Source organism: Oncorhynchus mykiss, chromosome 8 (genome assembly GCF_013265735.2).
Source record: "Oncorhynchus mykiss isolate Arlee chromosome 8, USDA_OmykA_1.1, whole genome shotgun sequence".
Classification (NCBI taxonomy): Eukaryota; Metazoa; Chordata; class Actinopteri; order Salmoniformes; family Salmonidae; genus Oncorhynchus; species Oncorhynchus mykiss.
Window position 1 is genome coordinate 28068343 of NC_048572.1, and position 16710 is coordinate 28085052.

At 43.3% G+C, this 16710-nt stretch overlaps 1 protein-coding gene across 4 annotated transcripts in view; it reads right to left on the reverse strand.

Moving 5' to 3' along the window:
* Positions 1–16710, reverse strand: part of ppp4r4 (protein phosphatase 4, regulatory subunit 4) — a 127516-nt gene that overhangs the window by 18184 nt on the left and 92622 nt on the right. For 3 of the 4 annotated variants that reach the window (XM_036985225.1, XM_036985228.1, XM_036985227.1), the window contains exons 12-16: positions 11949–12026; positions 2564–2647; positions 1558–1740; positions 853–958; positions 378–525 (exon numbers count right to left, since the gene is read on the reverse strand). In XM_036985225.1, coding sequence (XP_036841120.1) covers positions 378–525; positions 853–958; positions 1558–1740; positions 2564–2647; positions 11949–12026 — 599 coding nt within the window. The remainder of the gene's footprint in view (positions 1–377; positions 526–852; positions 959–1557; positions 1741–2563; positions 2648–11948; positions 12027–16710) is intronic. The other variant, XM_036985226.1, reaches the window with a different exon arrangement.

The window sequence follows — 16710 nt, forward strand, 5'->3', positions numbered from 1 at the left end:
TTAAAGGAGCAATCTGGGATTGGTTTTGACTTTTAAATTAATCATATGTAGCCATTTACTCTTGAAGAATATACAGTAACTTATAAATTACTCATGGGCTTAGTTCAACTGTCGTACCCCAACGGAACCCAAAATATAAACATGTTTCACTCCATTATTTGTGAACAATTTAATTCTAAACAAATCCGGTATAGCCTCAAAACATGGTTAAATGGATGACGTCCATGAATCCATAACTCCGTATATGAATTTGAGAGTATTACTTTTCTCCATGCCCATTCTTCAGATGTTCACCAAAAAAAGTGGTGGGACAGACGTTTGTCGTTTGAATCCCTGCTTGTCCTTTTAAGTAACTTATTAATTACTGAATCCAGTACCTGACGTTGGCTACAGGGTCATTAACCAGCTCCAGAGCCTGGATGAGGAAGTGTTTGCAGAAGTAGGCCTTTGAGAAGAGCTCCATGGCAATCTCACACAGGTCCAGGTAGCGAAGCCTGTTCCAGTAACTTCTGCCCTGAGCAAGCTCTGGAAACGAGGGGGAGGGAAGGGGGAGAAGGCAGGATATACATTACATTACATTACAAAAGTCACACAAACTAACACATTTGCGCAAAACATTAGGAGTAATTTATTTTATTCTAGGTAACACCGTTGAGGAATTGGGAGCCATTTGCTTAGCAAATCTATCATGGCACAGGTTGTACTGGCACCTGTGACAACACTTTTTCCGTATAGATGTCTGCATTGTATTGTTTATTTTTGTCAACCTTGTCGGCAAACAAAATAGATAGATGTATAGACAGACAGAGACACTAGACAGACAGACTTATTGACAGACAGACAGACACACACCTTGCAGCACTTTGCCGATGATCTCTTGCCGCTGCTCCTGCTTGCGGTTGTAGCGTAGGAACATACACAGCGTCCTGGCCGCCTCTCTCTGGACTGGGAGAACGTTCTGGCAACAACACGGAGTAGACACACTCAGTGAGCAGAGACAGAGTGTTTGTCCCAAATGGCAGCCGATTCCTTTGATAGTGCAGTGCACTATGAAGGGAATAGGGTGCCACTTGAGATATATCCTCAGCCTGCTGTTAACACAATGTAGGATTTCCATTTTATAGTTTCTATCTTTTCTATCTCTTGTGGGATAGTTGAATAAAGTTCTATCCTACATCAACTCATCTAATACCAGAGATGAACACATCGTTTAACAATGAAACATTGAAACAACATTGTGTTTTTCATTGGGAATTGATGTCAGAATAGAATGTACCTGGGTCGTACACTGTACAATGCAAGAATGTGTAAGGTCATTGAGCTGAAGATTAGGCATTGGCTCAGGGAGCTAACACAAGTCTTAGGCAAGGTTACTCAGGTCTCAGGCTAGTTCATCAACGTATGTGTGTAGCTACAATATGTATAAAATATGTGACTGGCATGGCAGCCATAACTGTAACCCTAACCCTGAGATTAAACCAAACCCTAACTATAATCAATTACGTAATTCAAAGTGAGTTTGTCCATTTAGATTCTCCCTATGTATACTAGTCTCACGTTGGTGGTGACGATGGCGAACATCCTCTGCAGGAAGCGGAAGTAGATCTGGTCGGCGGAAACAACACGGGGCAGGCAGGCATAGCGTTGCAGCAGTCTCTCATGCACCCGCCAGCGGAGCGACAAGGCAGCCTTCTGCTCGGCCGCTGCCAGCGCCGGGACCAGCTCGGGGACAATCAGCTGCTGGACCCACCATCGGGAGGGAGGGGAGACCGGTGGGAGAGAGAAATGAAGACGGGCATGGAGGAAGGGGGAGGCACAAAGTGTATAAGAAAGAAGGGTGAGGTTGAGTGGAAGGAGAGAAAAAAGGCATTGAGGAGGTGGGGTAGACAAAGGGAGAAGGAGGGAGAGAAAGAGATGGAAGTGTGTAGGTAAGAGTTAAAAAATAATATGGTGAGAGAGGTACAGACAGAGACAGAGGGTGGAGAAATACAATAATGAGTAGAGAGGGGGCAGGGGGGAGAGAGGGGGCACAGAGATAAGAAAAAACCAAAAAAAAGATTGAGATACAGAAACATCGCCAGAGTGAGAAGATGACAAAGAGAGGAAAGATAAAACGAACGAAACAACACAGAGTGAAACATTAGAGAGAGTATGAGAGGAGTGGGACATAGGTTATTATTATTTTTTTAAGTAGTGCAAAAACTGATTTTATGAGATAAACAGTAGTGTATGCACAATTAGTAGGTTCAGGGTTCAAAATGTCTGAAACATAGGTACCCACACACGTTGAATAAGACTGGGAGCATTCAATCATGTGCATGCATATAGCTTTATATATGATAGCTGCACCACACAGAATCAACCAACAGAGGGGGTTAGCTCATTTACAAAGACTACTAGACCTGGGTAAGTATCCACAAAGCCGCTCAGAGTAGGAGAGCTGATCTAGGATCAGTTTAAATCATGATAAGATTATATGGACAGATCCAAGATCAGCATTCCTACTCTGAGAAATTTTGTGGGTACAGGCCCAGAGCAGTAGACCATAGACGGGGGTACGTACCTTGCTCTCAGGTCCTGGCCCTTCTCCTCTCGATGTGGCCAACTCCAGAGTCTCCTGAAGGTGGCTTAGCAATGCATCTAATACCTGCACAGAATAAAAACATCATCATCACTATCATGATTGTTGTTGTCATCTTCATAATCATCATCATCGTTAACATCATGGTCTTCATAATTGTCATAATCAAATGCCGACCGTATTACCTTCCAAGAGAATTATCTTCGGTTATAGTCACAGCCATGTATATTCCCCCTCAAGCCAATTCCATGACTGAACTACACTGGACTTTGTGCAAACTGGAAACCATACACCCTGAGGCGGCATTTATTGTAGCTGGGGGTTTAAACGAAGCAAATGCAACCGAAGTTCTTTCAACACATTGACTGTAGTACCCGCGCTGCAAAAACGCTGGACCACTGTTACTCCCCCTTCCGGGATGCCTACATGGCCCTCCCATACCCTCCCTTCGGCAAATCAGATCAAGACTACATTTTCCTCCTCCCTTCCTATAGTCAGAAATTCAAACAGGAAGTACACGTGCTACGGTCTACTCAACACTTGTCTGACCAATCGGAATCCATGCTTCAAGATTGTTTTCATCATGCGGACTGGGATATGTTCTGTGTAGCCTCTGAGAAAAACATTGACGTATACACGGGCAGGGTGACTGAGTTCATCAGGAAATGTATAGGGGATGTTGTTACCACTGTGACTATTAAAACCTACCCAAAGCAGAAACCGTGGATAGATGGCAGCATTTGTGCAAAACTGAAAGCGCGAACCACGCATTTAACCATGGCAAGGTGACTGGGAATATGGTTGAATACAAACAGTGTAGTTGTTCCCTCCGTAAGGCAATCAAACAGGCAAAACGTAGGTACAGAGACAGTGGAGTCGCAATTCAATGGCTCAGACACAATACGTATTTGGCAGGGGCTACAGACAATCACGGATTACAAAGGGAAAACAAGACAAGTCACGGACACCAAAGTCGTCTCCAGGAAAAGATATACAGTGCCTTGCGAAAGTATTCGGCCCCCTTGAACTTTGCGACCTTTTGCCACATTTCAGGCTTCAAACACAAATATATAAAACTGTATTTTTTTGTGAAGAATCAACAACAAGTGGGACACAATCATGAAGTGGAACGACATTTATTGGATATTTCAAACGTTTTTAACAAATCAAAAACTGAAAAATTGGGCGTGCAAAATTATTCAGCCCCCTTAAGTTAATACTTTGTAGCGCCACCTTTTGCTGCGATTACAGCTGTAAGTCGCTTGGGGTATGTCTCTATCAGTTTTGCACATCGAGAGACTGAATTTTTTTCCCATTCCTCCTTGCAAAACAGCTCGAGCTCAGTGAGGTTGGATGGAGAGCATGTGTGAACAGCAGTTTTCAGTTCTTTCCACAGATTCTCGATTGGATTCAGGTCTGGACTTTGACTTGGCCATTCTAACACCTGGATATGTTTATTTTTGAACCATTCCATTGTAGATTTTGCTTTATGTTTTGGATCATTGTCTTGTTGGAAGACAAATCTCCGTCCCAGTCTCAGGTCTTTTGCAGACTCCATCAGGTTTTCTTCCAGAATGGTCCTGTATTTGGCTCCATCCATCTTCCCATCAATTTTAACCATCTTCCCTGTCCCTGCTGAAGAAAAGCAGGCCCAAACCATGATGCTGCCACCACCATGTTTGACAGTGGGGATGGTGTGTTCAGCTGTGTTGCTTTTACGCAAACATAACGTTTTGCATTGTTGCCAAAAAGTTAAATTTTGGTTTCATCTGACCAGAGCACCTTCTTCCACATGTTTGGTGTGTCTCCCAGGTGGCTTGTGGCAAACTTTAAACAACACTTTTTATGGATATCTTTAAGAAATGGCTTTCTTCTTGCCACTCTTCCATAAAGGCCAGATTTGTGCAATATACGACTGATTGTTGTCCTATGGACAGAGTCTCCCACCTCAGCTGTAGATCTCTGCAGTTCATCCAGAGTGATCATGGGCCTCTTGGCTGCATCTCTGATCAGTCTTCTCCTTGTATGAGCTGAAAGTTTAGAGGGACGGCCAGGTCTTGGTAGATTTGCAGTGGTCTGATACTCCTTCCATTTCAATATTATCGCTTGCACAGTGCTCCTTGGGATGTTAAAGCTTGGGAAATCTTTTTGTATCCAAATCTGGGTTTAAACTTCTTCACAACAGTATCTCGGACCTCCCTGGTGTGTTCCTTGTTCTTCATGATGCTCTCTGCACTTTTAACGGACCTCTGAGACTATCACAGTGCAGGTGCATTTATACGGAGACTTGATTACACACAGGTGGATTGTATTTATCATCATTAGTCATTTAGGTCAACATTGGATCATTCAGAGATCCTCACTGAACTTCTGGAGAGAGTTTGCTGCACTGAAAGTAAAGGGGCTGAATAATTTTGCACGCCCAATTTTTCAGGTTTTGATTTGTTAAAAAAGTTTGAAATATCCAATAAATCTCGTTCCACTTCATGATTGTGTCCCACTTGTTGTTGATTCTTCACAAAAAAATACAGTTTTATATCTTTATGTTTGAAGCCTGAAATGTGGCAAAAGGTCGCAAAGTTCAAGGGGGCCGAATACTTTCACAAGGCACTGTACACCTTGTTCGCCCGCTTTGAGGATAACACAGTGCCACCGATGTGGCCTGCTCCCAAGGACTGTAGGGTCTCGTTCTCCGTAGCTGACTTGATAACAACATTGAAGCGTATTAACCATCGCAAGGCTGCCAGCCCTGAAGGCATCTCTAGCCGCGTCCTCAGAGCATGCGCAGACCAGTTGGCTGGAGTGTTTACGGACATATTCAATCTCTCCCTATCCCAGTCTGCTGTCCCCACTTGCTTCAAGATGTCCACCATTGTTCATGTACCAAGGAAAGCAAAGGTAACTGAACTAAATGACTATCGTCCTGTAGCACTCACTTCTGTCATCATGAAGTGCTTTGAGAGACTAGTTAAGGATCATATCACCTCTACCTTACTTGACACCCTAGATCGAATTCAATTTGCATACCGCACCAATAGATCAACAGACAATGCAATCGCCATCGCACTGCACACTGCCCTATCCCATCTGGACAAGAGGAATACCTATGTAAGAATGCTGTTCATTGACTATAGCTCAGCATTCAACACCATAGTACTCTCCAAGCTCATCCTTAAGCTTGGGGCCCTGGGTCTGAACCCTGCCCTGTGCAAATGGGTCCTGGACTTTCTGACGAGCCGGCCCCCGGGTGGTGAAGGTAGGAAACAAGACCTCCACATCGCTGATCCTCAACACAGGGGCCCCACAAGGGTGCATGCTCAGCCCCCTCCTGTACTCCCTGTTCACCCATGACTGTGTGGCCAAGCATGCCTAAAACTCAATAATCAAGTTTGCAGATGACACAAAAGTAGCAGGCTTGATTACCAACAATGATGAGACAGCCTACAGGGAGGAGGTGAGGGCCCTGGCGGAGTGGTGCCAGGAAAATGACCTCTCACCCAATGTCAACAAAACAAAGGACTTCAGGAAACAGCGTGGACTTCAGGAAACAGCAGAGGGAGCACACCCCTATCCACATCGACGGGACTGCAGTGGAGAAGATGAAAAGCTCCTCGGCATACACATCACTGACAATCTGGAATAGTCCACCCACACATACAGTGTGATGAAGAAGGCGCAACAGCGCCTCTTCAACCTCAGAATAAAGAAATTTGTCTTGGCCCCTAAGATCCTCATTTTTTTTTTTTTACAGATGTGCAATTGAGAGCATCCTGTAGGGCTGTAACAACGCCTGGTACAGCAACTGCACAGCCTGCAACCACAGGGCTCCCCAGAGGGTGGTGCGGTCTGCCCAACGCATCACAGTGGGCACACTGCCTGCCCTCCAGGACACCTACAGCACCCGATGTCACAGAAAGGCCAAAAAGATCATCAAGGATGTCAATCACCTGAGCCACGGCCTGTTCACCCCGCTGCCATCCTGAAGGCGTGATCAGTACAGGTGCATCAAAGCTGAGACCGAGAGACTGAAAAACAGCTTCTTCTCAAGGCCATCAGACTGTTAAACGGCCATCACTAGCTGGCTACCACCCGGGTATTCAACCCTGCACCTCAAAGGCTGCTGCCCTATATACAGTTCAAGTCGGAAGTTTACATACACTTAGGTTGGAGTCATTAAAACTAGTTTTTCAACCACTCCACAAATTTCTTGTTAACAAACGGCAGTTTTGGCAAGTCGGTTAGGACATCTACTTTGTGCATGACAAGTAATTTTTCCAACAATTGTTAACAGACAGATTATTTAACTTATAATTCACTGTATCACAATTCCAGTGTGTCAGAAGTTTACATCCACTAAGTTGACTGTGCCTTTAAACAGATTGGAAAATTCCAGAAAATTATGTCATGGCTTTAGAAGCTTCTGATAAGCTAATTGACATCATTAGAGTCAATTGGAGGTGTACCTGTGGATGTATTTCAAGGCCTACCTTCAAACTCAGTGCCTCTTTGCTTGACATCATGGGAAAATCAAAATAAATCAGCCAAGACCTCAGAATTTCTTTTAGACCTCCACAACTTTGGTTCATCCTTGGGAGCAATTTCCAAACGCCTGAAAGTACCATGTTCATCTGTACAAACAATAGTACGCAAGTATAAACACTACGCAGCCATCATACCACTCAGGAAGGAGACGCGTTCTGTCTCCTAGAGATGAACGACCTTTGGTGCGAAAAGTGCGAATCAATCCCAGAACAATGGCAAAGGACCCTGTGAAGATGGAGGAAACAGGTACAAAAGTATCCATATCCACAGTAAAACGAGTCCTATATCAACGTAACCTGAAAGGCTGTTCAGCAAGGAAGAAGCCACTGCTCCAAAAGTGACATAAAAAAGCCAGACTACGGTTTGCAACTGCACATGGGGACAAAGATCGTACTTTTTGGAAAAATGTAATCTGGAACTGTTTGGCCATAATGACCATTGTTATATTTGGAGGAAAAAGAGGTAGGCTTGGAAGCTGAAGAACACCATCCCAACCGTGAAGTATAGGGGTGGCAGCATGATGTTGTGGGGGTGCTTTGCTGCTGGAGGGACTTGTGCACTTCACAAAATAGTCGGCATCATGAGGAAGGTCAATTATGTGGATATATTCAAGCAACATCTCAAGACACCAGTCAGGAAGTTAAAGTTTGGCAGCAAATGGTCTTCCAAATGGACAATGACCCCAAGCATACTTCCAAAGTTGTGGAAAAATGACTTACGGACAACAAAGTCAAGGTGTTGGAGTGGCCATTAAAAGCCCCGACCTCAATCCTATAGAAAATTTGTGGGCAGAACTGAAAAAGCATGTGTGAGCAAGGAGGCCTACAAACCTGATTCAGTTACACCAGCTCTGTCAGGAGGAATGGGCCAAAATTCACCCAACTTATTGTGGGAAGCTTATGGAAGGCTACCCGAAACATTTGACCCAAGTTAAACAATTGAAAGGCAATTTTACCAAATACTAATTGAGTGTATGTGACCTTCTGACCTACTAGGAATGTGATGAAATAAATAAAAGCTGAAATAAATCACTCTACTATTATTCTGACATTTCACATTTTTTTAAATAAAGTGGTGATCCTAACTGACCTAAGACAGGGAATTTTTACTAGGATTAAATGTTAGGAATTGTGAAAAACTGAGTTTAAATGTATTTGGCTAAGGTGTATGTAAACTTCTGACTTCAACTGTACATAGACATGGGATCACTGGTCAGTGTAATTATGAAACACTAGTCACTTTAATAATGTTTACATACTGCTTTACTAATTTCATATTTATATGCTGTATTCTATTCTACTGTATTTTAGTCAATGCCAGTCCGACATTGCTCGTCTTAATAGTTATATTTCTTTATTACATTATTTTACTTTCAGATTTGTGTGTATTGTTGTGAATTGTTAGATACTACTGCACTGTTGGAGCTAGGAACACAAGCATTTTGCTACGCCCACAATAAGATCTGCTAAATATGTGTTCATGACCAATAAAATTTGATTTGATTTGATATTGGTTTTAAATGTGCATAATTAACATCGGTTCAATTAACATGTTCAAAATACTGCTTTCTAACCATTTAAGATAGAAACACCAAACTAACTTCAGGATGATATAAACACTTTAAAGATTCATAACCATTACCTTAAAGTGATATTTAGGTTTGCATACATTTGCATAAATTAACTTGGGTTCCAATTACTTTCAATGGGGTTCTAGACACTTTGAGCTACAAACACGGAACCGACTTCAAATCTACTCTAGTGTAGCCTCCAGAGGTTTATTTTTTTTATTTCACCTTTATTTAACCAGATAGGCCAGTTGAGAACAAGTTCTCATTTACAACTGCAACATGGCCAAGATAAAGCAAAAGCAGTGCCACATAAACAACCCAGAGTTACACATGGGATAAAAAAACATACAGTTAATAACACAATAGAAAAATCTGTATATAGTGTGTGCAAATGAAGTAAGGAGGTAAGGCAATAAATAGGCCATAGTGACAAAGTAATTACAATTTAGAAATTAACACTGGAGACGTGCAGATGAGGATGTGCATGTAGAAATACTGGTGTGCCAAACAAAAACAAATATGGAATGAGGTAGGTAGTAGGTTGGATGGGCTATTTACAGATGGGTTGTGTACAGCTGCAGCGATCGGTAAGCTGCTCTGATAGCTGATGCTTAAAGTTAGTGAGGGAGATTTAAGTCTCCAACTTCAGTGATTTTTGAAATTCGTCCCATTCATTGTCAGCAGAGAACTGGAAAGAAAGGCGGCCAAAGGGGGTGTTGTGAAATATACCTGCTGGAGCGCGTGCTACGGGTGGGTGTTGCTATGGTGACCAGTGAGCTGAGATAAGGCGGAGCTTTACCTAGCAAAGACTTATAGATGACCTGGAGCCAGTGGGTTTGGCGACAAATATGAAGCGAGGACCAGCCAACGAGAGCATACAGGTCGCAGTGGTGGGTAGTATATGGGGCTTTGGTGACAAAACGGATGGCACTGTGATAGACTTCATCCAATTTGTTGAGTAGAGTGTTGGAGGATATTTTGTAAATGACATCGCCGAAGTCAAGGATCGGTAGGATAGTCAGTTTTACGAGGGTATGTTAGGCAGCATGAGTGAAGGAGGATTTGTTGTGAAATAGGAAGCCATTTCTAGATTTAATTTTGGATTGGATATGCTTAATACGAGTCTGGAAGAAGAGTTTACAGTCTAGCCAGACACCTAGATATTTGTAGTTGTCCACACTAAGTCAGAACCGTCCAGAGTAGTGATGCTAGTCGGGCGGGCGGGTGTGGGCAGCGATCAGTTGAAGGGCATGCATTTCGTCTTACTTGCATATAAGAGCAGTTGGAGGCCACGGAAGGCGTGTTGTATGGCATTGAAGCTCGTTTGTAGGTTTGTTAACACAGTGTCCAAAGAAGGGCCAGAAGTATACAGAATGGTGTCGTCTGCGTAGAGGTGGATCAAAGAATCACCCGCAGCAAAAGCGACATCATTGATATATTCAGAGACAAGAGTCGGCCCGAGAATTAAACCCTGTGGCACCCACATAAAGACTTCCAGTAGTCCGGATAACAGGCCCTCCGATTTGACATTGAACTCTATCAGAGAAGTAGTTAGTGAACCAGGCGAGGCAGTCATTAGAGAAACCAAGGCTGTTGAGTCTGCCGTTAAGAATACGTGATTGACAGAGTCGAAAGCCTCGGCCAGGTCGATGAAGACGGCTGCACAGTACTGTCTTTATCGATGGAGGTTACGATAGGACCTTGAGCGTGGCTGAAGTGCACCCATGACCAGCTAGGAAACCGGATTGCATAGCAAGAAGGTACAGTGTGATTCGAAATGGTTGGTGATCGGTTTGTTAACTTGGTTTTCCAAGACTTTAGAAAGGCAGGGCAGGTTGGATATAGGTCTGTAACAATTTGGGTATAGAGTGTCTCCCCCTTTGAAGAGGGGGATGACCACGGCCGCTTTCCAATCTTTAGTAATCTCAAATGATACGAAAGAGAGGTTGAACAGACTAGTAATAGGGGTTGCAACAAGGCGGAGGATAATTTAAGAAGAGAGGGTCCAGATTGTATAGCCCAACTGATTTGTAGGGATCCAGATTTTGCAGCTCTATCAGAACATCAGCTGTCTGGATTTGGGTGAAGGAGAAGCGGGGGGAGCTTGGGCGAGTTGCTGCTGGGGTTGGGGTAGCCAGGTGGAAAGCATGGCCGGCCTTAGAGAAATGCTTATTGAAATTCTCGATTATCGTGGATTTATCGGTGGTGACATTGTTTCCTAGCCTCAGTACAGTGGGCAGCTGGGAGGAGGTGCTCTTATTCTCCATGGACTTTATAGTGTCTCAAAACTTTTGGGATTTAGAAGTACAGGATGAAAATTTCTGTTTGAAAAAGCTAGCCTTTGCTTTCCTAACTGCCTGTGTATATTGGTTCCTGACTTCTCTAAAAATGTGCATATCGCGGGGACTATTCGATGCTAGTGCAGTAATGCGCAGTGGTCTAAGGCACGGCATCGCAGTGCTAGCTGTGCCACTAGAGATCCTGGTTCGAGTCCACGCTCTGTCGCAGCCGGCCCCGACCGGGAGACCTATTGGGCGGCGCACAATTGGCCCAGCGTCGTCCGGGTTAGGGGAGGGTTTGGCCGGCAGGGATGTTCTTGTTGCATCGCGCACTAGCGAATCCTGTGGCTGGTCTGGCGCAATGCACGCTGACACGGTCGCCAGGTGTACTGTGTTTCCTCTGACAATGCTTCCGGGTTAAGCGGCATTGTGTCAACAAGCAGCGCGGCTTGGCTGGGTTGTGTGGCTCTCAACCTTCGCCTCTCCCGAGTCAGTACGGGTGTTGCAGCAATGGGACAAGACTGTAAACTACCAATTGGATACCACGAAATTGGGGAGAAAAAGGGGTAAACATTTTTTATACAAAATAATAATAAAATAACACATTTAAAAAATAAATATATATTAAAACCCCTCTAGTGTAAATTACATAGCTCCGTTCAGATGATTTGTTTGATCATAAATGAGCATATAATAACCCACCAACAATAACAAGTATCTCTTGAACCGTTCAATCTAGACAGAAAATCAAATTTCACATGTCCTTGCTATCCTATCCATCGTTCTATCAATCAATCTGTCCATGTACCTACTTTTTACACTATAACCAGTCACTACCATTACTACTGAAGTCACTACCAATACCATAACTTATTTCACAACCATAAATACCTTAATACAAGCTAGCCAGCACTTTTCTAGTTTACTACATATTTCAAACATACTTTAAACAAAATGAGTCTTCTGCGTGTCTCACCTCAAGTGAGTCGTCCTGCAGTAACACAACCAGCTCCTTGTGAATGAAGTGGACATTGGGGCCCAACAGCTTGACAATCTGAGCGATCATAGGGAAGAAGAGGGGAGAAGAGAAATTGTGACGTTATGTGTTGGCATACACAACCAGATTTTGAGGTCAAATCCATTTCTATTTCAGGTAATTAGACTAATCGATTCAGACTACATCAAATTGGAATTCAGGCTGTCAAACTCCATCGGGTTCTGTCAGTGTGATCTATCACATTTTGAATTGCTCTGAAATGTAGCACACAGAAATTACTTTTGGATGAGGATCTGGGACATACATAATATTTGTAGCTAATATAACTCAAGAAACATGCTATCAAATTTGGTATGTTTGTTCAGCCACAAGGCATTGGTGGGTCTTTTTGTCCTTGCCATGGATTGGCTAAGACACAAAGGCTTAAAAAAAAACAATTTTCACTGCATTGACCATCTTATAGTCAAATCATGCAGGTGAGCTGGTCCTACTCTTTTTGTCCATTTTCAGGTATTTTGTGTTGAAAAACATTGAGCGTAACACGTCAACCCTGTTACCCATAGATACAGTGGGGCAAAAAAGTATTTAGTCAGCCACCAATTGTGCAAGTTCTCCCACTTAAAAAGATGAGAGGCCTGTAATTTTCATCATAGGTACACTTCAACTATGACAGACAAAATGAGGAAAACAAATCCAGAAAATCACATTGTAGGATTTTTTATGAATTTATTTGCAAATTATGGTGGAAAATAAGTATTTGGTCAATAACAAAAGTTTATCTCAATAATGTGTTATATACCCTTTGTTGGCAATGACAGAGGTGAAACGTTTTCTGTAAGTCTTTACAAGGCTTTCACACACTGTTGCTGGTATTTTGGCCCATTCCTCCATGCAGATCTCCTCTAGAGCAGTGATGTTTTGGGGCTGTTGCTGGGCAACACTGACTTTCAACTCCCTCCAAAGATTTTCTATGGGGTTGAGATCTGGAGACTGGCTAGGCCACTCCAGGACCTTGAAATGCTTCTTACGAAGCCATTCCTTCGTTGCCCGGGCGGTGTGTTTGGGATCATTGTCATGCTGAAAGACCCAGCCACGTTTCATCTTCAATGCCCTTGCTGATGGAAGGAGGTTTTCACTCAAAATCTCACGATAAATGGCCCCATTCATTCTTTCCTTTACACGGATCAGTCGTCCTGGTCCCTTTGCAGAAAAACAGCCCCAAAGCATGATGTTTCCACCCCCATGCTTCACAGTAGGTATGGTGTTCTTTGGATGCAACTCAGCATTCTTTGTCCTCCAAACACGACGAGTTGAGTTTTTACCAAAAAGTGATATTTTGGTTTCATCTGACCATATGACATTCTCCCAATCTTCTTCTGGATCATCCAAATGCTCTCTAGCAAACTTCAGACGGGCCTGGACATGTACTGGCTTAAGCAGGGGGACACGTCTGGCACTGCAGGATTTGAGTCCCTGGTGGCGTAGTGTGTTACTGATGGTAGGCTTTGTTACTTTGGTCCCAGCTCTCTGCAGGTCCTTCACTAGGTCCCCCCATGTGGTTCTGGGATTTTTGCTCACCGTTCTTGTGATCATTTTGACCCCACGGGATGAGATCTTGCGTGGAGCCCCAGATTGAGGGAGATTAACAGTGGTCTTGTATGTCTTCCATTTCCTAATAATTGCTCCCACAGTTGATTTTTTCAAACCAAGTTGCTTACCTATTGCAGATTCAGTCTTCCCAGCCTGGTGCAGGTCTACAATTTTGTTTCTGGTGTCCTTTGACAGCTCTTTGGTCTTGGCCATAGTGGAGTTTGGAGTGTGACTGTTTGAGGTTGTGGATATGTGTCTTTTATACTGATAACAAGTTCGAACAGGTGCCATTAATACAGGTAACGAGTGGAGGACAGAAGAGCCTCTTAAAGAAAAAGTTACAGGTCTGTGAGAGCCAGATATCTTGCTTGTTTGTAGGTGACCAAATACTTATTTTCCACCATAATTTGCAAATAAATTCATTAAAAATCCTACAATGTGATTTTCTAGATTTTTTTTCTAATTTTGTCTGTCATAGTTGAAGTGTACATATGATGAAAATTACAGGCCTCTCTCATCTTTTTAAGTGGGAGAACTTGCACAATTGGTGGCTGACTAAATACTTTTTTGCCCCACTGTATATAGGGTAGAAGTTTTTTTTTTTTTTTAAGCTTACAGTGGGCATTATAAGTATTTATCCCCCTTGGATTTTTTCACATTTTATGGTGTTACAAAGTGGTATTAAAATTGATTAAAAAAATAAAAAAATCAGCAATCTACAGACAATATTTTGTAATGTCAAAGTGAAAGAAATATATATTTTTTTACAGACTAATATTAAAGAAAACACTGCTATACAGTACCTTGATTAGATAAGTATTCACCACGCTGAGTCAATACATGTTAGAAACACCTTTTGCAGCGATTACAGCTGTGAGTCTTATTAGGTAAGAGCTTTGCACACATGGATTGTGCAACATTTACCTATTAGTCTTTTGAGAATTCTTCAAGCTTTGTCAAGTTGTTGGGGATCATCGATAGACAGCAATTTTCATGTCATGCCATAGATTTTCAATCTGATTTAAGTCAAAACTGTAACTTAGCCACTCTGTCTCTGTCTTCTTGGTAAGCAAATCCAGCGTAGATTTGGCCTTGTTTTGCAGGTTATTGTCCGGCTGAAAGGTGAATTCCTCTCCCAGTGTCTGGTATAAAGCATACTGAAGCTGTTTTTCTTCTTTTATTTTGCCTGTGATTAGCTCCATCCTGTTCATTTTTATCCAATGTCAAGCATATCCATACCATGATGCAGCCACCACCATGCTTGAGAATAAGGAGGCAGTTAACTCAGTGATGTGTTATGTTGGATTTGCCCCAAACATAGAGTACCAGTCAAAAGTTTGGACAGACCTAAATTGTAGAAAACTTTTAACAAGGAACACCTGTTAATTGAAATGCATTCCAGGTGACTACCTGATGAAGCTGGTTGAGAGAATGCCAAGAGTACGCAAAGCTGGGCAAAGGGTGGAAGAAGAATCTTACATGTAAAATATATTTTGATTTGTTTAACAATTTTTTGGTTACAACATGATTCCATATGCGTTATGTCATAGTTTTGATGTTTTCACTATTATTCTACAATGTAGAAAATAGTAAAAATAAAGAAAAACCCTGGAATTAGTAGGTGTGTCCAAACTTTTGACTGGTACTACAAGGCTTTGACTTCAGGCCAAAAAGTGTATTGCTTTGATGTTGTCAGACCCTGATCTGTTTCACCTGTCTTGTGGTTGTCTCCAACCCCCACCAGGTGTTTTCTATTACCTCATGTGTATTTATACCTGCCTTTTCTGTTTGTCTGTTCGTCTTGTTTCCAGTCCTACCAGCGTGTTCCCGTGCTCTAGTTTTTGCTTTTTCTAGTCTTCCCAGTTCTGACCGTTCTGCCTGTCCTGACCCTGATCCTGCCTGCCGTCCTATACTAAGATGGCGCCGGAGGAGATGGCTGCCGTTTTACGGTCTCCTAACCAATTGTGCTATTATGTGGGGGTTTTTCGCGATATTTTTAAATTATTTTGTACATAATGTTTCTGCAACCGTATCTTACAGCAGAAAAGAGCTTCTGGATATCAAGACAGCGATCACTCACCTCGGATAAGACTATGATTTTTTCGACAATAAACAGGATTCACACAATATTCTCTAAACACCCCACAGGGCAGACGCAACCAGCCTAAATGAATACAGACCCGTAGCACTCACGTCCATAGCCATGAAGTGCTTTGAAAGGCTGGTCATGCCTCACATCAACACCATTATCCCACAAACCCTAGACCCACTCCAATTTGCATACCGCCTAAACAGATCCACAGATGATCCAATCTCAATCCCACTCCACACTGCCCTTTCCCACCTGGACAAAAGGTACACCTATGTGAGAATGCTATTCATTGACTACAGCTCAGCGTTCAACAGCATAGTACCCTCAAAGCTCATCACCAAGCTAAGGATCCTGGGACTAAACACCTCCCTCTGCAACTGGATCCTGGACTTCCTGACGGGCCATCCCCAGGTGGTGAAGGTAGGGAGCAACACATCTGCCACGCTGATCCTCAACACTGGAGCTCCCCAGGGATGCGTGCTCAGTCCCCTCCTGAACTCCCTGTTTACCGACGACTGCATGGCCAGGCACGACTCCAACACATCATTAAGATTGTAGACGACACAACAGTGGTAGGCCTGATCACCGACAACGACGAGACAGCCAATAGGGAGGAGGTCAGAGACGTGGCCGTGTGGTGCCAGAATAACAACCTATCCCTCAACGTAACCAAGACTAAGGAGATGGTTGTGGACTACAGGAAAAGGAGCACCGAGCACGCCCCCATTCTCATCGACGGGGCTGTAGTGGAGCAGGTTGAGAGCTTCAAGTTCCTTTGTGTCCACATCAACAACAAACTAGAATGGTCCAAACACACCAAGACAGTCGTGAAGAGGGCACAACAAAGCCTATTCTCTCTCAGGAAACTAAAAGGATTTGGCACGGGTCCTAAGATCCTCAAAAGGTTCAACAGCGGCAACAGCGAGAGCATCCTGACCGGTTGCATCACTGCCTGGTACGGCAATTGCTCCGCCTCCGACCGCAAGGAACTTCAGAGGGTAGTGCGTACGGCCCAGTACATCACTGGGGCAAAGCTGTCTGCCATCCAGGACCTCTACA